This window comes from Condylura cristata, unplaced genomic scaffold (assembly GCF_000260355.1).
Source record: "Condylura cristata isolate star-nosed mole 26May11 unplaced genomic scaffold, ConCri1.0 scaffold00014, whole genome shotgun sequence".
Classification (NCBI taxonomy): domain Eukaryota; kingdom Metazoa; phylum Chordata; class Mammalia; order Eulipotyphla; family Talpidae; genus Condylura; species Condylura cristata.
In genome coordinates this window covers 34,677,906-34,701,901 of record NW_004567115.1, presented here as the reverse complement: position 1 = coordinate 34,701,901, position 23,996 = coordinate 34,677,906, and the positions used below count along the sequence as shown (strand labels likewise).

At 37.7% G+C, this 23,996-nt stretch overlaps 1 protein-coding gene across 4 annotated transcripts in view; it reads left to right on the top strand.

The window, feature by feature from the left end:
- Positions 1–2,525: 2,525 nt before the first annotated feature.
- Positions 2,526–23,996, top strand: part of TOPBP1 (topoisomerase (DNA) II binding protein 1) — a 42,822-nt gene continuing 21,351 nt past the window's right edge. The window contains exons 1-12 of one of the 4 annotated variants that reach the window (XM_012724983.1): positions 2,526–2,638; positions 3,296–3,386; positions 5,999–6,133; positions 7,891–8,034; positions 8,975–9,156; positions 10,262–10,458; positions 12,020–12,199; positions 12,891–13,045; positions 15,111–15,274; positions 15,418–15,665; positions 21,780–22,096; positions 22,798–22,970. In XM_012724983.1, the coding sequence (XP_012580437.1) occupies positions 3,303–3,386; positions 5,999–6,133; positions 7,891–8,034; positions 8,975–9,156; positions 10,262–10,458; positions 12,020–12,199; positions 12,891–13,045; positions 15,111–15,274; positions 15,418–15,665; positions 21,780–22,096; positions 22,798–22,970 (1,979 nt within the window). In that variant the 5' untranslated portion in view covers positions 2,526–2,638; positions 3,296–3,302. Of the gene's footprint in view, positions 2,639–3,295; positions 3,387–5,998; positions 6,134–6,596; positions 6,762–7,890; positions 8,035–8,974; positions 9,157–10,261; positions 10,459–12,019; positions 12,200–12,875; positions 13,046–15,110; positions 15,275–15,417; positions 15,666–21,779; positions 22,097–22,797; positions 22,971–23,996 lie in introns of those variants that run through there. The other 3 variants (XM_004682340.2, XM_012724985.1, XM_012724984.1) reach the window with 3 other exon arrangements.

Below are 23,996 nucleotides of genomic sequence, written 5' to 3'. Positions count from 1 at the left end.
GCAGCAGACCTCTCCTGACCCAGCCGCTGCTCCCCGCAGCAGTGTAGTTCAGTCATTCAGCCTGTTCTGCTCCCCACTCTGTCTCTGGTGAACCCTCTCACCTCCTGTAACTCTGACCTGTACCCCAGTTCTTGTATGCATAAATAAATACATCTTTTTTTACAAATCTATCTTAGTTTGCTTATTTTTCACTTTATTTTAAACAGTTTTATGAATAAAATTTATTATTCTGCATCATTCATGGGCCCGCAGTCCCAACTGCAATCAAGATATCGATCAAGTTGTAGTTCTCTCTGGATCTTGGCATCCTCTAAACTCACCCATGTTGTCAGCTGAATTGAGTTACTCATGGTTGTACTGGGAGGACCCCACTCCTTGCTGACTAGCATCTGTGGGAATCTGTTTTTTCATTTTGAGAAATTTTATTTATGTAGCAAAGTAAAACAAATATTATTGTTGTCATCACCTATATATTTAAAGCAGCTCTTTGGTTTAATTTTCTCTTGTGCTTTTTCATTCTATGAATAGGTAGAGTTCCCTTTAATCCTACTTAAGTAGAAACTGGATTGTCTAGCTCCAGGTGACAGAAGGGCAAATAAACAATCTTAAATACCACAGAAGTGAAGAGAAAGTTAATTGCAAAATTCTATCTTTTGAGGCAGCTCCCTCAGGACACTTCACCCCTACTTCCCCCCAAATTTTCATGAACTATGACTCATAACTACTTACACATTTTCCCAAAGGATTATCATTCAAGCAAATTTTAATGTATATCATAATCACCCTTAGAGGGCTTGTAAAAGCAAAGAATACTGGGCCCTACACGTTGCCTTCCTGACTCAGATTTGAAGTTGTGCTTAAGAATTTTTATTTATAAGAAATTCCTGGGTGACACCAATGCTGTTGGTCCAGAGACCTCAAGAACCACTGATCTATTTTCTAAGATTACGTACTTCAGGGACAGATACAGGCCCTCCCTGCCTATGTGAAGACACAAGACTTGTGACCTCACCCCTATTTATTCCAAAGATAACTTCAATTCTCCTAAGACCCAGCCAAACTAAGAGCCAAAGAACTGATTTCACCTTCCTCCTTCTCAGAAAATTTAATCTCTTCTCCTGAGACCTCCAAACTCTGCTCTAGATATGCCAGGAATGGAATCTTACTCTTCAGCTGGCATGAGTTTTATGGAGATGGGCAAGCAATATGTGGTAAGCACTGTGGTTGGTCAGAAGGTCCAGGGTTAACAACCCAAGGCCTCCTCTCAAATACAGGTGCTGCCTCTTCCTAAGTGCCCCAGGGAAGTCCTTCACCGGTCTCATTTTCTCCATCTACATAATCTGGGATAATGATGCTCACATACTACAGAACTGCTACAAAGAGGAAACAGGAATAGGCAAAACAGGAGTCCTCTGTTGGCCTTGAAGTGCCTTGCAAGTAATAATAATTACTATTATCATTTCAGGACAGAATTAATCTTGACTTTTTTTTTTGATTGCAGTAATTTTATTTGATGCTTACCTTTCCCCAACTATAGGCTGTAATCTTTGATAGTCAGTATTGTGCCCTAGCTCACCTTTCATGCATGAATTCACACACTTAAAATAACTTAAACCACTTATTGCCATTCTTAGGCTCTAAAATAAAAACAATCAAGCTACTGGCATTAAAATCTTGATCTAAAATCATGAGCTTCTCAATGACCAAAAATAAGCAGCCCTGCTTTTCACTGGTTATCAATGAACCAAATATCTGTAGTTCTATTTTACTCCTTCTCCCTCAATCTCAACATTAGGTTCCATCCCAGAATTTCCCCAACAAGGAGTTACAGATTAGAAAAATTAGATGCTCATTGAAGGGGGGTTGTTAAGGGGAGCACTAATGATGTTGACAAAGACCACCTGTGCAAGGCATGTACCTTGTCATTCTGATTATCTTCCTTCCCTTCAAAGCTTTTGGCTATTATGGTAGGCAGTGATTCTATTTCTATTGTGCCGGCGGGTAAAGAACCCAGTCTGTGGCGTTAAGGGGCTTAGAGGCTCTCAATTCTAGCACCTTCTGTGTGACCTTGGACAAAGCCTTGCATTTCTCCAAGCCCCAGTTGCTGTATCTGTAAAACAAAGCCACCACAACTTGTCTCCTGGTGTTTAGATCATAACACATGGTTTATCGTGCTCTGCCTGACACTTGGCAGGTGTAAATATTTACTTAGGAGCCTCACTTTCCCTGGCTTTATTTTTAGGTGTCAGGATCTCCTCTAAGACACTGAAGGCCTGCAGTCCCAACCCAGGCCTCTAGGTCCTAGATCAACTCCCAGTGGAGGCCAGAACCGCCCTTCAAAGCCCGCAACGCCAGAGGATGACGTCCCAGCCTCGCAGAAAGGCCAACCCCAGCCCTCGCTGCTCTCGCCCTACCGGAGTGCGGCGGGTGACGTCACTTCCGTCGGAACTGGCGGGGCGTTCGCGCGCTTGGCGCGAAAGTCGGTTCGCGGTCTCAGCAATTTCCGCATTCTGTTTGCTGGGGCTGGGGCGCCGCCGGGTGGGCGGGTGTGCGCCGGGGTGGCGCCCGACCCCAGCCGCCGTCCCGACGGCCGCGCGCCGCCCCGCTCGCCGCCCGAAAACCCCAAGGCTCCGCCGAGGTGAGTGAGGCGCCGGGAGAGGAACCCGCGTCCTCGGCACCCCAACTGCGGGTCGCGACGCCGCCTATGGCCTTCGGGGCCCGAGTTTCCTGCCCTGTAATCGGCCGTGGGTCCGGCGGGTAGGAGTCTGACGCCCGAGAGGTCGCGGCTGCGGCTGGACCCAGAGCCAGGCCTTTCCCTGGGAGCTAGGGAGCGAGAACATCCGGGTTTGTCGGGGTCATGACCTTCCTAACTGGCTTCTTTGTTCATCTTTAAAAACCTTTTACTGAGGGGCGAACAGATCTGCAGAGCCGGGGGTACGTACACACACTCGCAGACCTGCAGGGACAGATGACACCTGTGTATCTTTAGGTGGGATTGAACGTCAATTGCTTTATGCGATTTAAACCCAGGGCGAGGGCCCTCAACGTATGCAGTTTTGGGGGACGTTAATTTCGTTCAAATTTGCAAGGATTTGTGTTGTCATCTTTTAGCCTGACGTTGCCTCATTCCAGTGTGTCCTACAAACGTGGTGGACGAATTCCTGGGCTAGGCCAGAACGGCTACCCGTACCTCAGCCTCACTTGTCGACGCTGAAAAATAAATAGGCGCTTTGAAACATTTAATTTCATAGGTAATGTGTTTTTGTTCTCACTAATACTTTCTTTATTTTGACAGTTCAAAGATGTCCACAAGTGACAAAGAACCGTTTTATGTGAAGTTTTTAAAGTCTTCCGAAAATTCTGAATGTTTTTTTAAAGCGCTTGAGGTAAGAGTAGATGAAATCACTTATTTCTTGTTTTCACTGTGTTTGAAGTATTTGGATTTTTTATGCGTTAGCAGTAGATAGCTTATATTCCTAATAGTTGCAGTGTGTAGTCTTCTTTAATATACATATAGCATGACATTCTTTGAATTGGTGTAAGTGTATCGTTATTAAGTACTGGGGGAGCTTACAATTATTATAACATTCCTACTGAAAGTGATGGACCTGTTGTTCTTGGAGATTAATTTGCTAGATTGCTGCTTTTTTTTTTTTTTTAATTTAGGAACCAGAGTAGACCTTGTGTGTTGAAAAGACCTGAGTCAGTCACATACTGGTTACAATTAGTTAATTGTTAAATGTTTCATTTTGTATAGTGTGATATGAGAAGTGTGGACTCTTACCACTTAACAGAACTCAGTAGTGTCAGCATTGCCTGAAACTTTGTTAGAAGTACAGTACTTTGCTGCATTTCAGACATTTAGAATCTGCATTTTTTAAAAGACTTATTTATGCATACCAGAGCTGGGGTACAGGCCAGAGGTGCAGAGGCGGTGAGAGGATTCACCAGAAACAGAGTGGTCAGAACAGGCTGACTGACAAAAGTGCACTGCTGTGGGGAGCAACAGCCGGTCAGGAGAGGTCTGCGCCGCCATGTGGGTCACCTCCGGGGCAGGACCAAACTCATGTGGAAGTGACTTTAGCTTCTCAGTGCTGTGCTTTAACCATCTGGGCCACCAGGGAGGGCCCAGAATCTTCATTAACAAGATCCTCAGTGTGGTTTCTATATACACTGAAATTTGAGATGTGCTGTTGTAGTTTTTCCGTAATTCATCACTCAGTAAATATTCATTGTGTGTCCATGAGCTGATAATTTCTGTTCTAGTACTTTGGATATGTCTGTGACTAGAGCAGTCAAAAATCCGTACTTAGGACTTATATCTTATTTCAGAGGGAGGGAATCGGTATTAATTAGACATGATAAATAAGTAAACCAAATATGTTTCAGAATGTTAAATAGTATGGAGAGAGAAAAAAGGACTAGGTTAAGAGATTCTGGAGTATGTTTGGGGGAGGAGAAGGGAAGGCTATGGTTTTAATTCAAGTGTGATTAGGATAAACTTCATGAAGATGATGATATTTGAGGAGGTGAGGGATTTAGCCATGCAGATTATCTGAGAAAGAGGGTTTCAAGCAGAGTGGACGGCCATCCACAGGCCTCTGGAAAAATGCTTGGAGCATCTGTCCAAATTAGCATGGTTAAGGATATGGGACGAATATTAAGGGATGCTTGAGAGCCATTGTGAGCCATTGTAAGGACTTCAGTGAGATGGAGAGCCATGATAAGCTTTAATCAGAAACAAACTTAACTGTTAAAAAGGCTCACTCCAAGTCTTGAACATAAAGACTTCAAAATTTGTCAAGAGTGCCTGGAGATGGTAAGATACAGATAGAGCTCCTTTTTTTTTCTTTAAGATTTATTTACATGCAAGAGCTGGGGTACAGTCTAGAGGTGCAGAGATTGAGCACCTTCACCAGTGACAGAGTGGGGAGCAGAACAGGTGGATTGACTTGAAATACACTGCTGATGTAGCAGCAGGCAAAACCAGAGAGGTGTGCTGCACTGTGTGGCTCACCTCCTTGGCTAGGGATTGAACTGTGGACAGCTTCACAGTGCTGAAACTTAACACCTAGTACCACCATGGAGGTCCCCGAGACAGATCTTGAAACTAATTTTTATAGGGGAGAAAGACAAAAATTAGATAGATAGACAGACAGTTGGTTGATGTTTTTCTTCATAAAGTAGAGGTGTAGGGAAATGGTATTTTAGAATGTATAAGCAGGATAGGCATCTCTAATGTGATAGGAAGGAGCACATATGATTGAAATGAGGGATTAAGTCAGGTGAAGATCGGGAAGAAGAGTATGCCATGCAGGGAGAATAAGAACAAAGCTTCTAAATGGATTGATTCATACTTGTTCAGGCTTAATAAGAGATCAGGAATGGTAGAATAGCATAAGTGTGGGGACATGCACACTCTGGTCTTATAGAACATTGTTAAGAAATATGGATTTTGAGTGAGGAGGGAAGACACTGGAGGGTTTGAGTGGAGTGATGTGACTAGATTCCTGTTTAAAAAAAAAAAAAAATAGCTGCTGGGCCCTCCCTGGTGGCGCAGCGGGTTAAAGCACAGCACTGAGAAGCTAAAGTCACTTCTGCATGAGTTTGATCCCCACCTGCCCCGGAGGTGATCACATGGCGCGGCAGATCTCTCCTGACCCGCCCACTGCTCCCCTCAGCAGTGTACTTCGTCGATCTGCCTGATCTACTCCCCACTCTGTCCCTGGTGAATCCTCTCACCCTCCACATTTCTGGCCTGTACCCCAGTTCTCTACAAATAAATAAATCTTAAAAAAAAAAAAAATAGCTGCTATGTGAAGAAAAATTTAGAAGAAGAAGAGATGGAACTATTTTAGAAGCAACTGCAAAGGTGGAGAGATGATGGTAGTTTTCAATATGGGAAAGATTGGAGTTGAGGTGGATATTGAAGATTGGAGTTTATGGACTTAAATACATGTGACTAATTTCACTTGCGTTCTTTCTTTTATTTTTTTAGTCAATAAAAGAGTTCCAATCAGAAGAATATCTTCAGATTATTTCAGAAGACGAAGCATTGAAGATAAAGGAAAATGATAGATCACTTTATATCTGTGACCCTTTTAGTGGCTTTGTCTTTAATCACCTCAAAAAGGTTTGTGGACTTAAAGTGTATTCCTTCAACTGTTTTTTTATTTTGTTTCAGTGGATGTAACTTCTTTGCTGATTATACAAGTTATTAATACAGAGGTATTCTTTAATTTGGGTGACCAGAATGTTTTTAAAGGCTAATTATGTTACAGAAGGCATTTGTTATATGTAATTTTTATATTTCAGGAGATGAAGTTTAGTATAAATGAACCTCTATTATAATGAAGCATTTTAGTGATGAAGTTTTACTGTACTTAAACTCAATTTGATTGCAAGTTCTTTTAGGGAGGTAGGCCTCAACAAAGTGCTGGATTATTTACTGTTTTAGATGCTGTTGCACACAATTTTAGTATCTATACTTTGTATATGGTCTGAAAATTATATGTTAAGAGGAAACTTTTGGGGAATGAGTACTGCTAATATACCTATGAGCCATCTTATTTTTTTTGTTTGTTTGTTGATTCTAGAGTCTACTGACTCATTACTTTTTTGGTGTCTGGACAAGAGAGAAGCATTGAAATAAAAGTAAACTGGCTGTAATTCCATCCAGATTACAAAGAAGTGATTCTTGTTTGAAGGAGAAGAAAACATAGAAGAGTAGGTAGATGCAGTATCTGTACAATTTATGGAAGGTCTGTGCCCACCTTTGCCAGAAGCATTGTTGGTCTTACCCTCCTTTTGAAAATAACACTGCTTTTGTCAGCTAGAGACAATAGCATTAAAAACTTAACTTTTCTATGGCTGACCAGAAAGATAGCAATAATTAATTTGCCGTGATAGGTATTTACATCAGTCATGTTATGATCACTTTGGCAACTAAAGACTTTTTAGTCAGGCTTGAATGTGCTGGTGTTTGAGCAATGTTGCTGCCTTTCTTACTTATCAATACAAATGAGTAGTCTTTTTTTTTTTTTCCCCTTGAGTAACCTGCAATATCTTAGGTGTTTTGTGGATTTTCTTGGAAAGACAACCTATTTAAAATCTAAATGTAGATACTGTTATGGTTAGATTTTTTTTGGTGACATAGTAGGTATATTAGGGTGGGTTATATAGATTGTTAAACTTTATTTTTTTTCTTTAGATTTATTTATTTATGCATACAAAACTAGGGTATAGGCCAGAGGTGCAGGAGTGGTGAGAGGATTCCCTAGAGACAGAGTGGGGAATAGAACAGGCAGATTGACTGAAATACACTGCTGAGGGGAGCAGTGGGTGAGTCAGGAGAGGTCTGCTATGCCATGTGGATCGCCTCCAGGGCAGGGGATTGAACTCACGCTGAAGCTGGTGTGACTAGCTTGCAATGCTGCGCTTTAACCTGATATGTCACCAGGGAGGGCCCTAGATTGTTACACTTTCAAACTGTTTCATTGACTAGGTGCAATATTTAAAAATGTGTGTGTGTGTGTGTGTGTTTCTAATTGTTAGGATATGAAACTATTACACATACTCCCTTATATAGATAGCATTTGTTTCAGATTAAAATTTCGAGGACAGTTTTAAGTGAGTGTGACTCTTAGCTTATTTCTATTGATAGCCTTCATCGTTTCATCTGTTTTTGGTGTGTGTGTTTGCGTGTGCATGAATTTAATATGTAATGTATCTGAAAAATGATATATAACTGTCCTTATTTTTTTTATAACAATTTGTTGATTTTCTGCAGTGGTTCAACTTCTATAAAGAATTGGTAAATATTACAAAGTGAAATTTTTTAAGACGGAGTTCTTTTCCTATAAACTCACTAACTTTTCTTTTTCTTTGTAGCTTGGCTGCAGGATTGTTGGTCCTCAAGTAGTAATATTTTGTATGCACCACCAGCGATGCGTCCCAAGAGCTGAACATCCAGTCTATAACATGGTTATGTCTGATGTAATTATATCTTGTACAAGCCTTGATAAAGATAAAAGGGTAGGTGTTGAGAGGAATATCATGAAAGACTTGTTTCAATTAAAAGCAAAGATAAACTCACTTCTCTACATTGTCAATGACTATATTTAACTGACTTATATTTTTTCCACTGTACATGTAAGTTTATCTTCTTTAAAAAAGATTCTGGGCTATCCCCGGTGCGGATTAAAGCACTGTATTATGAAGGTCTCTGAAGCCACTGCAACACAAGAGTTCGATCCCCCACCAGGGAGCTGACCCACGTGGCGTGGTAGACCTCTACTGACCCGCCTACTGCAGTGTATTTCAGTAGATCTGCCTGTTGTGCATAAATAAATCTTTAAAAAAAAAAAAAAAAAAGATTCTGTGCCCTCCCTGGTGGCGCAGCGGGTTAACGCACAACACTAAGAAGCTTAAGCCACTTCCTCATGAGTTGATCCCCACCTGCCCTGGAGGAGATCCACATGGCGTGGCAGACCTCTCCTGACCCGCCCGCTGCTCCCCTCAGCAGTGTACTTCGTCCATCTGCCTGTTCTGCTCCCCACTCTGTCTCTGGTGAATCCTCTCACCCTCCGCATCTCTGGCCTGTACCCCAGTTCTGTATGCATAAATCAATAATAAAATCTTTTTAAAAAAAAAAAAAGATTCTAAGATATGTAGCATTCAGTCAGTATGACTCATACACTTTTAAAACATGCAGTAAATTAAAATATTTTGTTTAATATAGAGGCAACATTGTTTAGTGAATTCATGGAAAGAGGTAAATAGGAAAATAATGTATCACGGTAATTTTTAAATTTATAATTCATATTTATCTTGTGTCCATAATTTATTATTTAACTTTGTAGTATAAGCATTGTGTATTCAAGCTAAAAACAAAAGATATTTATGGGATTTTTTATTAAAAATGGAGAAGATACTTGCTTCAGTACTAATACTATATTTTCTTTTGGGGCTATAGGAAGAAGTTCACAAGTATGTACAAATGATGGGTGGACGTGTTTACAGAGACCTTAATATATCCGTAACTCACCTTATTGCAGGAGAAGTTGGTAGCAAAAAATATTTAGTTGCTGCAAACCTAAAGAAACCTATTTTACTTCCTTCTTGGATAAAAACACTATGGGAGAAGTCACAAGAAAAGTAAGAAAAACATTTTTTTCCAGATTTAAAAAAATACATATATTACATCATTTTGATATCTTGTGAGGGTTCGTGGGGTAGATTTTATAGTATCCTCTGTGTATTTGTTACTGAAAAATAAAAATGGGGTCCTTAAGCTTCTTTAGGAGCAGAATCTGCAAACTTACTATTAAGGTATAAGGTCTACCACCTTATGGGCTGTGGGTTTAGCATTAGTTACAAAAAATGTTTTGATAATTGTTTTCAGCAGTGAATGTGTGCAAAATAGTTGAGAAAATTGGTGTGGCAACTGTAGATCATGTGTTGCATTATCCTTCAATACTGTGTCTGTGTGTTAAGATAGACAGTAAATTAGCCATATTGGTGGTCATATTACCCTCCCATCCACTGAGAGGTGGTCTTTCAGTGAATGTAACTGAGTGCATTTTATATACCTGGCCTTAAGTTAAGTATTAGATATACATAGCACAACAGGATAGCATCTCTGCTATTATGGAACTTAGAACCGATTTCAAGAAAAAAAAAATGGATTTCTAGATTATTAGCCTTAAGTCCAGGTATCACTGTTTTAGTTAAAAATAGGCATTTTTCTGGTCTTTTTAACATCTTTTAGCAGTCCTAACTATCTCCATATCGACACCCTCATTCATCAGCATCCACCTAGCATGACAGCAATGATAATGAAATTTTTTTTGGTATTCTACCAAAACTCACTGCTTATTACTCAGTATAATAGAAGAATTAAAAGGCTGTTTTTCTAATAGGAGTCTAAAACCCCTTTGAATTTTTTAAGAACTAGATACAACTTTGAAATATACACCACTTTGATGACTTATAGTTAATAAAATAAGTATTTTCCCATAAAGGTTTTATTTGGAAGAATGCTTCTATCAAAAGCAATTTTTACCAGAGGCAGTGATACTGAGATAGATGAGCAACTAGTGTAATTCAGAATGTATTTGTTTCCCTTCAAAATGATTAAAATCCTGAGAAGAGAGGAAAATGTTAGTGATATTTCTTTTTTGTCATTGTTCTTTTGGGAACTTTTTAGTTATCTGGTATGTTTAATATATTAATTGTCTTCCTTATAACTTTTTTTCCACAGAAAAATAGCTAGATACACTGATATAAACATGGAAGACTTCAAGTGTCCTATTTTTCTTGGTTGCGTAATCTGTGTGACTGGCTTGTGTAGTGTAGACAGGAAGGCAGTTCAGCAGCTCACAGTTAAGCATGGAGGTCAATACATGGGACAGTTGAAAATGAATGAATGTACACACCTCATTGTACAAGAACCAAAAGGTAAAGTTGTCTTTACCAAATGGAGAAATCAAGGTTTTCTTTAGTATTTAATATTTTAAAGTCTTTACATATTAATGTTTCCTTCTGATGTAGCATAAGTCTAGTAATTTCTTTTCCCTAAAATCATGCAACAGTAAAGTATATGATTTTCCTAGTGTTTATCCTGGTCATACCTAAATACTTTAGAGTCGAGAATGTTGGATGAGGGGAACTCCTTGGTGGCACAGGGGATTAAGACTCTGTACTACTAATCTATTGTAGCCACTGCCCCGTGGGTTTGATCTCCAGCCAGGGAGCTGACCCACATGGCACAGTAGACCTTTCCTGTGTCACCCACTGCTCCCCTCTGCAATGTATTTCACTAAATCTGACTGTTCTGTCCCCAGTTCTATCTCTGATGAGTCTTCTTACCTCCCTGTCTTTTTTAAAGATTTATTTATTTATGTATATAAGAACTATGGTACAAACCAGGGGTGTGGGAGGTCAGAGGATTCACCAGAGACAGAGTGGGGAGCAGAACGGGCAGATAGATGGAAACATACTGCTGAGGGGAGCAGCAGGTGAGACAGCAGAGGTCTGCTGCACTGTGTGGTTCAGCTCCCTGATTGGGATCAAACTTGTGCTGCAGCAGCTGCAGATAGCTTCATAGTGCTGTGCTTTAATCCTTGTCACCACCAGGGAGGCCCAATAAATAAATCTTTCAAAAGGAAAAAGAATTCTTAACATTGCTATTAATTTTGGAAATCTATAACTATTTTGGAAAATATTATTTACCAATAACCTAGTATATATACTATTTAATGAGGATTTTATTTACATTTTTATTATGCTCATACTGTTAAGTTACCTAGATGCCTACTAAAATTAGGAAAATTAATTGTTGAGATTAATTGATAATTATCCTTAATCAGAACTTTGGGTATGGCCAGTTATATAACAGTTGTGAATAGGTTTGATGACATCTTTTGATTTTCTGGGTTTCAAAAATGTGCAGGAAAATAAACGATTTTTATATTATTATTTACTAGACGTGTCAGTTTCTTTTGGTACTGTTGTAAAATTAAGGATTTTTCTAAGACAATGAAAAGGAAAGTATTTTAGTGTATTTTATTTACCTATTTGCCTGTCTTGTACCTTAAAATCCTGTTGCCTCCATAATTTATTAAAAATTGATAGCTTTTATGTTGCAAATGTTCACATTTTTCAGTCATTTTATGGTCTTCTTGAAACCACATAATTGTGAAAGTTATCTCCATTTTACAGATTAAGAGCTGGCTTAAAGATATTAAGTATTGGAGGCTGTGCTCAAACCAGTCTAATATTGTTTCAGTTACCCCTTTCTTGTCTCTGCAACTTTGTAAAAGATCAACATTCACATAACGCATATTTATACAGTAATGGAAAATAAGTAAGATAACTGCTTTTTGACATGCCATATAGCATACTACTGAAGAGTAATTGTCGATAACTGATTGTTTCATGAATTTTTTTACCAATCATAATTTGAATATGCATGCAAAAATATAATTTAATGGTTTGCATTTCTCTGTTAACACGATAGGTCAAAAATATGAATGTGCCAGGAGATGGAATGTACATTGTGTAACCACACAATGGTTTTTTGACAGTGTTGAAAAAGGTTTTTGTCAGGATGAGTCTATGTACAAGGCGGAGTCGAAACTAGAAACAAAGACTATACCTGAAACTTCAACTCCTACTGGACAAATCAATGCAATTGATTGTAAGTCTCATTAGGATTATAGTAAACAGTTATTTTTTAAAGAGAATCATTTTACTATGTTAAGAATTGATTTGTTACAGGATCACCAAAGTACAGAATTCTTATTTTCTTCTAGTGTTTTAAGGTACAGTTATGAAATAGCCAAATTGTTACAAATTTCCTACAGAACTTCTCCTGATGTCTCTATAACTAAAGCATACTTTTACACCCCTGTTGTGCAAAAGTTGATTAAAGAAATTCAGAATTCCAATAAAGATTTAAAAGAATTTTTATAGCTTGATGATGTGTAAATATTAGTACATATTCACACTAGTCTGGTGAAATTGTTATGTATCTGTTAATATAAAATTTAAAATGGTTTCTGTGCTATAGGCTCCATGTTGGCAAATAAACATAATTTTTTTCCAAATGTAAGCTTCCTGAACTTTAAAGCCAGCAACCTAGGTCTTACTGGGAGCAAACCACTATTAAGAAAATATATTAAATGTATTTTTATTTAAATGAGATATGAACCTGTTTCTTTTTTTCCCTTTTCGTACTTCACCAATAAGCTTTTCTTAAAAACATTTGAATCTTTGGAAATTCTGCATAGCCCTTTGTTTATACAAATTCTGTAGGAAAATAGGTAATCAGTTATTTTATCTCCATAACTTCCACTTCTTTGTTTACTATGTAGGTCGTACTCTTTCAGATGTCAGCCATATTTCCAACATCAGTACAAGTTGCATAAATGAGTCAATATATAATTCAGTTCTTAATAGTAAAGTAGAGCCTACACTTGAAAATTTGGAAAATCTGGATGTCAGTGCATTTCAAGCACCTGAAGATTTATTAGATGGTTGTCGGGTATGTTTTTATTATGTAGTAAGTGATAATATATGTTAGTACTTTTCTAGTAGACTTGGAAAAACCTTCAAACTTCAGCTTCCTTGTTATCTATCTAACCCTCCATCCTAGCTAAGCAGATATATTCATTAGGTCATGTCCACCCTTTAGCTACCACGCTATCTCTGCCTAGGATCTACTTTCATCTTGTCATCTTTCAAAGTTCTTGTAAGCTGTTAGCTCTATTGTGAACCTTTCCAGCTACATTAAGCTTTCCATGTATTGTTTTTTGAAGGTACTCAACTTTCTGAACCACTGAATGAATTTTTAGTTTTGACTACCCTAAAATAAGTCTTTATAATACGCTACACATTGTGCTGATCATCTTAAGTGTGTTGTATAAAACCTTAAATTCCCACAAATAAGTCTAAAATGGCTATTATCCTGAAACTGAAATATAAAGGATTACAGTTCTTATTCAGTAACACTAAATAGCCAGCCATCTGCTACAAAGCCTATATAGCTCACCATTAAGTATATTGCTTTGCTTCATATCTCCATTTATTTTGTATATGAATAACCTAGTTATAAGTGCTTTGATAGAAACATTGTGTGTAGATACTTAGTATGCTATTTATAGAATGCGAAGAGTATGCATTAATTCTTAAAGACTAGCAGTGACTTAACCCTACTAGTTAAGGAAATTGGTTATATCACCTTATCTTTCTGTACTTAAAATAATTATCAATTATTGGCAAAACAGAAAACATGTTTAAAAGGACTAATTCTGGGTATGAATTATTTTCTATTTATGGGAACTACATGATTCCTAATTTCTGTCACTATTACAGTAATAGAGACTGTTTAACTTGGGGATCAAATTTGGGATATAATAAAATAGTTAAATAATTTGGGGTATATATAAAATAAATTTAGGTTGGGATATAAATATAGTTAGAAATATATGTGCATTCCTAAGAAATTTTTTTAAAACATTATATAAAATAGAGATGAAATGATTTATATATCGTTTAAGTTGGCTTAAATGTATACATACTCTATATGTATTTTAAAGATTTATTTTATTTATGCATATAAGAACTGTGTGTAGGCCAGAGGTGGGGGGGGGGTGCTGCTGAGAAATTTCATCAAAGACAGAGTGGGGAGCAGAACAAGCAGATTTACTGAAATAATACTGTTGAGGGAAGTAGTGGGCAAGACAGAGGTTTGCTGTGCCATTTGGGTCAGCTCCCAGGGGTCAAACTCATGCCACAGTGGCTGGTGATAGCTTGACAGTGCTGAGGCTTTAGTTCCTGTGCTACCAGGGAGGTGTACGTACTAATACTTAAAAATTATTGCACATGTAGTCCTTAAAGCTTGTGCTCAGGTCTTAGATTTACATTTTCTTGTTTAAAGGTATCTCCATTTAAAGGGAGGGAAATTGGTTTAAAGTACCAAAGTAGGCCTCCCTTGTGGTGGGATTAAGTCTCAGCACTATGAAGCTATCCAGAGCTCTCCTGTCTCACCTACTGCTCCCCTCAGCAGTATTTCATTCAGTTTACCTATTCTGCTCTGGTGAATCCTCTCACTCTCTACCCTCCAACCCCACACCTCTGGCCTACACCCCCGCTCTTATATGAACAAATAAATCTTTAAAAAATTAATAAAGTGCCTTAGTAACTTGCCTTAGTAACTTGGTGAGTCATTAGCAACTGAATCAACATTTGCAGTTTTTCTTAGACATTTAACTCCAATTATTCTGCAATTACTTCAAAATTTACAAGTAGTAAAAACTTTATAATTTAAGAGGCTACCTGTATGTAGAAGTTGCTGTGCTCTAATACTCAGATATTAAAGTCTGGCTTCTATTTCATCTAAGGTCCCAAAGTACTTACCAAATGCCTGCTGTGAAGGATAATAATGCTTGGAACTGTAAAGAAGTGCAAAATTTCAAAACATACTCCTTAATTATTTTTAAAAATACATAAAAACATACGGTGGATTTAGATGTTTTTCGTAAATATGTTTCTGTTGAGAAATAAACCATCTTGAACACACTAATCTAAAATATTTTCTTTCTTTACAGATATATCTTTGTGGTTTTAGTGGCAGAAAGCTAGATAAACTGAGAAGACTTATTAATAGTGGAGGTGGAGTTCGTTTTAACCAGCTCAATGAAGATGTAACTCATGTTATTGTGGGAGACTATGATGATGAATTGAAGCAGTTTTGGGATAAATCAGACTACAGGTTTTACCTTTTTTTATTTTGAAACATTTTCTCCTATAAAATAATTTTCTTAAAATTTCATGCAGTTTCCATAACTGCATGGCAAGTGGGATATGATGTCTTTATAGTTTAAACTGACATACAACTATGTACTATTTTTGTAGGCCTTATGTTGTGGGAGCAAAATGGTTGCTAGAATGTTTTAGTAAAGGTTACATGCTTCCTGAAGAGCCATATATCCACGCTAACTACCTACCAGTGGAAGTTCCAGTTTCAGATCAACCTGAAAGTAAAACAGCCCTTTTAAAAAAGCTCAGCAGCTTCTGTAAGAAAGACTTTGTTCCTAATGAAAAGCCTGAGCAAGCTGATGAAGATCTGCTCTCTCAGTATGTAAATAATAACTCAACAATAGGTAAGAAATACTTAATTAGTATTCAGTCATTAAGAAGTGAATTAGTAGCAGATTACACATACAGATGCATGATTTCTGCTGGGCTTTCTAAATTATAAATTTAAGTGACTTTTTCTTAAAGTGTTGTGTTTGTTTCCATCTGTTTTGTATACAGGCATCACTTGGTCTGTATGTGAGTTTTATTCTAACCTGTAATAGATGCTTGGTTATTGTGACCTTTCATGCATACAGTGCTGCAGTGTGGATTAACATTTCGAGATAGAGTATTCTTGTTGTGAGTCAGGAAATTGCCAGTGAAGAATTGTGAGCACTATTTCTTTTTAACAAAAAAAAACTTATTTTGGGCCCTCCTTGGTGGTGCAAGGTTAAACACTATGAAGCTATACATAGCCACTGCAGCAGAAGTTCCATCTCTGGCTAGAGAGGTGGCTTACATGACATGGCAGACCTCTCCTGTCCCGCCTGCTGCTTTCTTCAGCAGTATATTTTCATGGATCTGCCTGTTCTGCTCCCCACTCTGTCTCTGGTGGACCCTCTCAAACCCCCCTCTACACACACATACTGTCGGCCTATACCCCAGTTCTTGTATGCGTAGATAAATAAATCTTTTTTTAAAACTTATTATGTAATATTTAATACATGCAAAAACACAAATATTTCACTGTTCCAAAAACCTCTTGTGAATCTCTCCCCATTTTCTTTATAGCTTATATGTATATATTTAAACAATATATTATTTCAATTTGTCTATAGTGACTCACCCCAGTTCTCTAATTTTGCCCCAAATCACAATCATCTGGTTCCAAGATAATCTAGATTACTTTCAGAGTATACTTCAGGGTTGACACCCCTAACCCCTAAATACCAAGGTATTCAAGGACCAGTTTCTGTTGTCCTTATTTTTGTTCTTTTCTTAAAAAGAAACTGCTGTAGTCTAAGCTCTTGGGAGGTACTGTTTTGTTACTGTGTTTCTGTAATTGTTGTATAAGAAGTTATATATCAGTTTGTCATTCTTCTATACAAAATCTATTTTCTTAGATTTTTAAACATCTTTTGTTTTCCATGTCTGAGAGTTTTTACCATTTACTTCTCCTGCTTCTGCTTTTTTAATTGGATGGTTTTCTTTTTCTTTTTTTCTTTAAAGATTTATTTATTTATACATACATGGACTCTGGGGTACAGGCCAGAGCTGTAGGGAGTGAGAAGATTCAACAGAGACCAAGTAGGGAACAGAACAGGCAGATCTACTGAAACGTACTGCTGAGGGGAGCAGCAGGCAGGACAGGAGAGGTCTGCTGTGCCATGTGGGCCACCTCCCTGGCTGGAGATTGAACTCATGCTGCAGTGGCTGCAGATAGCGGCATAGTGCTATGCTTTAACCTGTTGCACCACCAAGGAGGGCCCAAATCAGATGGTTTTCTTAAAAAAAATTTATTATCTCTTTGAATACTGCTGAATATTCTCTTAGCTTCTGTTAGCCTTGTGCTTGGGTCACCTAACCTGTACTAATTTCTTGTCTTTATATTTCTGAGGTTCAGTGTGTAACTTCTTCAAATTTTTCCTTCTAAATCGCTTTAAACTTTCAAGTCTAGACATTCTAGTTCTTGCTAAATAATCTGTTACTTTGTATTCAGGTTTTTTTTTTAATTTGGGATTTTCTTTTTAAGATTTATCTATTTATGTATACAGAGCTAGGGTACAGGCCTGAGGTGCAGGGGTCATGAGAGGATTCACCAGAGACAGAGTGGGGAGTAGAACAGGCAAATTGAGGAAGTACATTGCTAAGGGGAGCAGCAGTCGAGACAGGAGAGGTCTGCTCCACATATAGATCACCTCTGGCACTGTAGCAGCTGCACTAGCTTGTGGTGCTGCACTTTAACCCATTGTGCCACCAGAGAGGGTTCAGGTTTTTTTTTTTTTTTTTTTTAAAGATTTATTTATTTATTCATACAGAACTGGGGTACAGGCCAGAGGCTCAGGGGCGGTGAGAGGCTTCACCAGAGACAGAGTGGGGAGCAGAACAGGCAGATTGACGAAGTACACTGCTGAGGGAAGCAGCGGGCGGGTCAGGAGAGATCTGGCTCGCCATGTGGTCTCCTCCGGGGCAGGCGGCAGGCGGGAATCGAACTCATGCGGAAGTGGCTTCAGATTCTCAGTGCTGCGCTTTAACCCGCTGCGCCACCAGGGAGGGCCCAGGTTTTTATTTTTTAAAACACATTAAATCATTGCATCTGAATGGAGACGGAGTAGTTCTCTTGACTGCTCTTCTGATTTCCAGTATTTATTATAAATTCATTCTTATTGGGACTCTGAGGACTCTTAACTTGTCTGCGGTAAAAGCTTATTCTTCAGTACTTCTAAGTTCATTGACTGGGAATTTCTTGAACCAAAGGGCTGTGTAAATTTGTACCCTGGCCTATTTGAGGACTGAGATATTAGGACAGATTCCCAGGAGACATGGTTTCCTGCTTGATCAAATGCCAAAAATTGTCAAGCACCTGTGTCATCTCCTTTGCAGGATGGATAGTTTGTTGCTGCTGTTTGGTTTAGGTCTATGTGTGTAAATGAAGACAGTTGGCCTTATAGACTTTCTGGGTTTGTTTCCTCAGAGTAGTCTGCTTCTCCTCTAATTGACTACTGTCCTTCATGTGATAGCCTTAAATTCAGAGTCTTGATTGGGGCCTCCTTGGTGATCTGAGGGTTGCATGTCAGTACTACCATCATGATGCCTGGGTTTGATCTCCCATCAGGGTGCTGGCCCGTATGTGGTGAAACAGACAGGCCTCTCTTTGGCTGTGTGTTTCAGTGGAACTGCCTGTTCTCCCCACTGTCCTGATGGGTCCTCTCACCCCTATACCCATTTCACCCTACCCCACTCCCTAGCCCAGTTCTGCAGAAAATAAAAATCTTTAAAAAAAAAAAAAAAAAAAACAGTCTAGACTACTGCCAAAATAGATTCAGGGTGACCATGAGCTTTAATAATCACTTAAAACTCCAGATTCATGTTATTACTTCATTTTTGGTCCTTGAAGATTTCCCTTGCTTTCTTGCAAATATAGTTGTACATTTCTTAAGGATGCCTTTAATATTTTATTCTGTATTTTGGCTGTTTATAGTGAAATAGTAGTGAATGTCTAGCCTACCATATTTCTAGAAGGGAATTTCCTTTATTTTTTTTTTAACTATACTATTTTTGTGTTGTAATGGAGAATCGATGTTAGTTAAGCCATTTGCTTAGGATAATCTAGTGTAAAGAAGCAATGGAGTGATTTAAAGCAGTTTTATATACTTCTTCAAAAAGGCAAGTGATTCAAATTTAAAAACCTTTTGATAGCTTTTGGTTTGTTGACTTGAAAGGATTAGTGACAGTAAATCTCAGTGAATCCCTACGCCCCTTAGAAAGAATGCAATCAAGTATTTTATAATTCTTAATTCTTTTAAAAGCAAAATTACTTTTAAAAGCTGTTTTTTGATAATAGGTTTATCAGGAAGTATCTTCTGGACTTCTAAATGAAATCTGTTTGTAAAAGGTCCTACTGGTAAAATAAATGGAAACAACTGCTATAGTTCATGTTAACCTATACAGTCTTAATAACACCAAGATTTTAAATGTATCTGCAGGGAGATAGGATGATCACAGAATTTCCCCCATGATGAGGCTTATACGTGAATGATGCTGACCCTTATGATTTCCCCAGACATGGGAAGTTGGGTTGTATAAACTGGTCACTGTATAACATCATTCCAGTTGCCATCCCTTTATTTTTAAAGATTATTTATTTGTGTATACGAACTAGGGTACAAGCCAGAGGTGTGGGGGATGAGAGGGTTCACCAAAGACAAAGTAGGGAACAGAACAGGCAGATCTACTGAAACACACTGCTGAGGAGAGCAGCGGGCAGGACAGGAAAGGTCTGCTGCACCATGTGGGTCACAATCCCCTGGCTGGGGATTGAACTTGGTGCTGCAACAGCTGCAGTTAGCTTTGCAGTACTGCACTTCAACCCATTGTGCCACCAGGAGGTCCCTTTCTCCCATTAAAAAACAAAACAAAACATCTTCAGTTTACACACAGTTTATAAGACCTTAGTTGTCTAAAATTCTACTATCTGTCTTCCTTCCCATCTTGCCAGCAGTAAACATCAAATTGGGAATTTTTTTTTCTCCTAGATGTGATTGCAAAATAAAATTGAAAGAAAAACCAAGACACCTGTTTTATACTAAAATAGCTGTTAAGCTTTTCAGAATTTTTTATAGTATTATGTCATTTTATTTCCATCTAAAGCTTATTCATCCTCATATATAAATCAAGTGTACCATTATCCTTTATTCCTGATAGTAAGAACTGAGGTTCAAATACTTTTCTGACCTGCCTACTGATTAGTAATAAATGCTTTGGACAGTTTTATTTTGTCAATCTGAGTAAAAGCAATTAAAATACTTGTGTTGAGTAGAAATTATAAGTTATGTGTGTGTGAATATTTAGTTTTAAAACAAAAATGTTTGTTAGAACTGAGGATAGAAGACAGCACTATTACATGATGACTCTGGAGTTAGACTTCAGTTTATATATCATTTGTACCACTTCATAACTGTGTGACCTCAAGCAAGTTACATAACTTCTGTAAGCATGAGATTCCTCTTAAAGAGTATAGGTACACCAATTTGACCTCATAGTAGTATAAAACACTTAGGCACAGTATCTATGTAAATGAAGAATCCTTGAATATTGTCCATACTTGTCAGCATCCTATAAAGCAATACTCAGCATACTTTTTTTGTAAAGGGCTAGATGGTAAATATTTAGACCTTGCCTGCTGCATCCTGTCTTTGTCACATTCTAATTTGTTTGGTTTATACGACCCTTTAGAAATATAAAAGCCATTTGTAACTACAGACTTTGGCCCAGTTTGACTGGTAGGCCATAGTTTGACAATTCCTACCACAAAGTGTTACCTTCTAACACAGCTCCTCAAGAGTTTTAAAAACCATATTAAGGTTTGTATTTGCTGTGTATTAGGAGACTGTCTTTTTGTTATTGACATTGATAAATTTATGTAGCTGTTTTTTTCCTGTTAACATCTCTTAGCCAACTTTACCCTAAAAAGAAATGGTTCAGATCTTTTTGTTGGGTTTTGGTCAGTTGTTCTTTATGAAATGTTTAGGAAGCTAAGTTGAAACATTTTAGGAATTTTTTGAAAGCAAGGTAACCACACATGAGGCCTCCCTGCTAGTGCAGGGGTTAGTTTCAGCACTGTCAAGCAGTCACCAGCCACTGCCGCATGAATTCAGTCCCTGGTCAGGAAGCTAATCCACGTGGTGCTTTCTTATATACTGCTCTCTTCTTTCTTATATACTGCTCCCTTCAGCAGTGTATTTTCAGTAGATCCAACATGCCAGTTCTTGTGTGCATAAATAAATAAAAAGAAATCTTTAAAAAAAAAAATGAGGTGGGGGGAACCACAAATTTCTTTTATTGCATTTGTATATTTGCTTTCATGTGAAAGACTACTTAAGCCAGTTGTTATTTCTTTTCTCATGGAGCAGGCTCATGGAACTTTTTTTTTTTTTAAGATTTATTTGCTTTATGCATACAAGAGCTGGGGTACAGGCCAGAAGTGCTGGGTGAAGAGAAGATTCACCAGGGACAGTGTAGGGAGTAGAAAAAGCCGACTGACTGAAATACAGTGCTGAGGGAAGCAGTGGGGGACAGGAGCGATCTGCTATGCCATGTGGGTCACCTCCCTGGCCAAGGCTTGAACTCCTGTCGTGACTATAGCTAGCTTCATAGTGCTGTGCTTTAACTGGTTGCACCACCAGGAAGGGCCCCCTCATTGGAACTTCTTAATTTTCAACTGACTAGGGTTTCTGATACTTTAGCAATAAATAGAATAGAAATATGGTTGTTGTCCTTTCTACTGGAAGGTGGTTTATTGATAACATTCTTAGTAACCCAAAAGATGAGGTGTATTTGTATCTTTTGTTGTGTGCTTTTAATATCTGAGTTTTCTAAATAGGATCATAATTCTCATATAATACTGATGTCTTGCTAGGAAATAAGCTTTAGTTATTCGATAAATTATATGTTAGAAAACATTTGTTTTTCTCTTCTAGTTGAAACTGTGAAGTCTGAAGTTGAACCTCTTAGTGATTCTACTCATATTTCTCTGCAAGAAGAAAATCAATCTTCCGTCACTACCTGCCTCCCGGACACTTCTACAGTTGCTGAAGAAGGTTTATTTAGCCAAAAGAGTTTCCTTGTCTTGGGTTTTAGTAGTGAAAATGAATCTAATGTTGTGAATATCATAAGAGAAAATGCTGGAAAGATTGTGTCCCTTCAGAGTAGAATTGTTGCTGATTATGCAGTGGTTCCTCTACTGGGTTGTGAAGTGGAAGCAACAGTGGGAGAAGTTGTTACAAATACATGGCTGGTAAGAAAATACTGTAGTATAAGAAATGTAGTATTAAAGGCTATCTGAGTGCCAAGAGTGTTAATGTTTTTATCTTATGCAGCTCACTTTAGGTTATTTGGTATTTGGATTTGAATAGTGTTTGGATTTTGCTTTTAGCAAGAAAAATTCTAAAATATGAAGATACCTAAGCTTCTTGATCCTAATCCTGGTAGAGGCTATTATTTTCCAGGGGCCACAGCAGCAACATTCCTCCTTATGAACTTATTCCAGGTTATTTCATACTATTTCACTCTTCCATTTTCTTATAATCAAAATATAACTTGCACTTTTGTATTAGCCCATCTTTTTGACGTACCACGGTTAATTTCAGCATTAACTTTTTTTTTTAACTCACCAAAAATTAAGAAAAATTATAAAGTAATATAGTAGCAGAAATTAAAATTAAAATAATATTCAGGGAGGGGGGGGAAGTAAATATTGTATAAAGTGAACAATAATGTAAATAAATACATAAAAATAAATTTCAAAAATAGTGACTTCAGTAATACTCTGATTTTATATTTCTTTAGGATTATAATTTGAAATGTATTGAGAATGAGCATAAGCAGGTCTATAGTAAACTTTTTATCTAAGCCAAAGTTACTACTGCAATTTAACCAATGTTTACTGCTGGCTTGCTTATTTCTGTAGTTTGATATTAGTTTCTATTTTGTTAAAAGGTAACCTGCATAGACTATCAGACTTTAATTGATCCAAAATCAAATCCTCTCTTCACGCCAGTCTCAGTAATGGCAGGAATGACTCCTTTAGAGGAGTGTGTCATTTCATTCAGCCAGTGTGCAGGAGCAGAAAAAGACTCTTTGACATTCTTAGCGAATCGCCTAGGGGCAAGGTATGTAATAATTTTATGTTTTCATTTATTGGAGAACTTTCAAGTTAGAATTCACCTGGGTGCCTTTTATAATGTTAATGGGTTATATGTAGTATATATCTGTGTGATGTTTTAATGTGGACAGGAAGATCTGAATACCTGATAGATATTAAAGCTATAAGCATTAGTGGTTACCTGCCAAGAAAGGGAATATTTAAACTAATTGATGGGCCAGTATTGAGTATTGCTTGTTAAAACAAAGTTCTCTTCCATGTGCCATGTCAATGATTTATTCTTTCTTTAAAAAATATATTTGTTGTTCTTTCAACAAGAAATAACTAAAAAGAAACTTAAAAAAAAGTTAAATGGGAGTGCATTTAAAAGTGAAAAAAAAACCCCACAGAAGTTGCCGTTTTAATGCCAAACAAGTTTGGGTTCAAATCAAAAGGCATTAAATAATAAATAGAAGAGCATTGTGAACAGGGCAAATAGAAAACAAGGAAGAACATAAATTTAAATAGCATAGTTAGATACCTACCCTGGAAGAGTAAACATGCCTTTTCAAATGCTTGTGGAACAATGTAAAAAAATTGATCATAAAGAAAACCTGGGTACATTCCCTAAAGTAGAAAGAATGCAGACTGTATTCTCTAATCACAGTGCAAAAATGTAGAAATAATAGCAATTGAATATGAAAAGGTATCAGTAAAACTTTTTAATAGTTATTGGTTCAGAGAGAAATTAAAAACTATAAGCCTAGAAATCATAACACAATGATAATAGCCAAGCCAAGTACCCAGATTGTTATCTTAAAAACATTTCACAGTGAGATATTATCTAGCTAAAAATAGTTAATCTAGATCTGGATTAGAAAATGTATCTGAGGGCCTCTGTGGTGGCACAAGGGGCATAGCACTATGAAGTTGTCTGAAGCCACTGCAGCACGAGTTCAGCCCCCAGCCAAGGTGGTGACTCACATGGTGTGAGAGACCTCTCCTGACCCACCCGTTGCTCCCTCAGCAGTGTACTTGGTCGACCTCCCAGTTC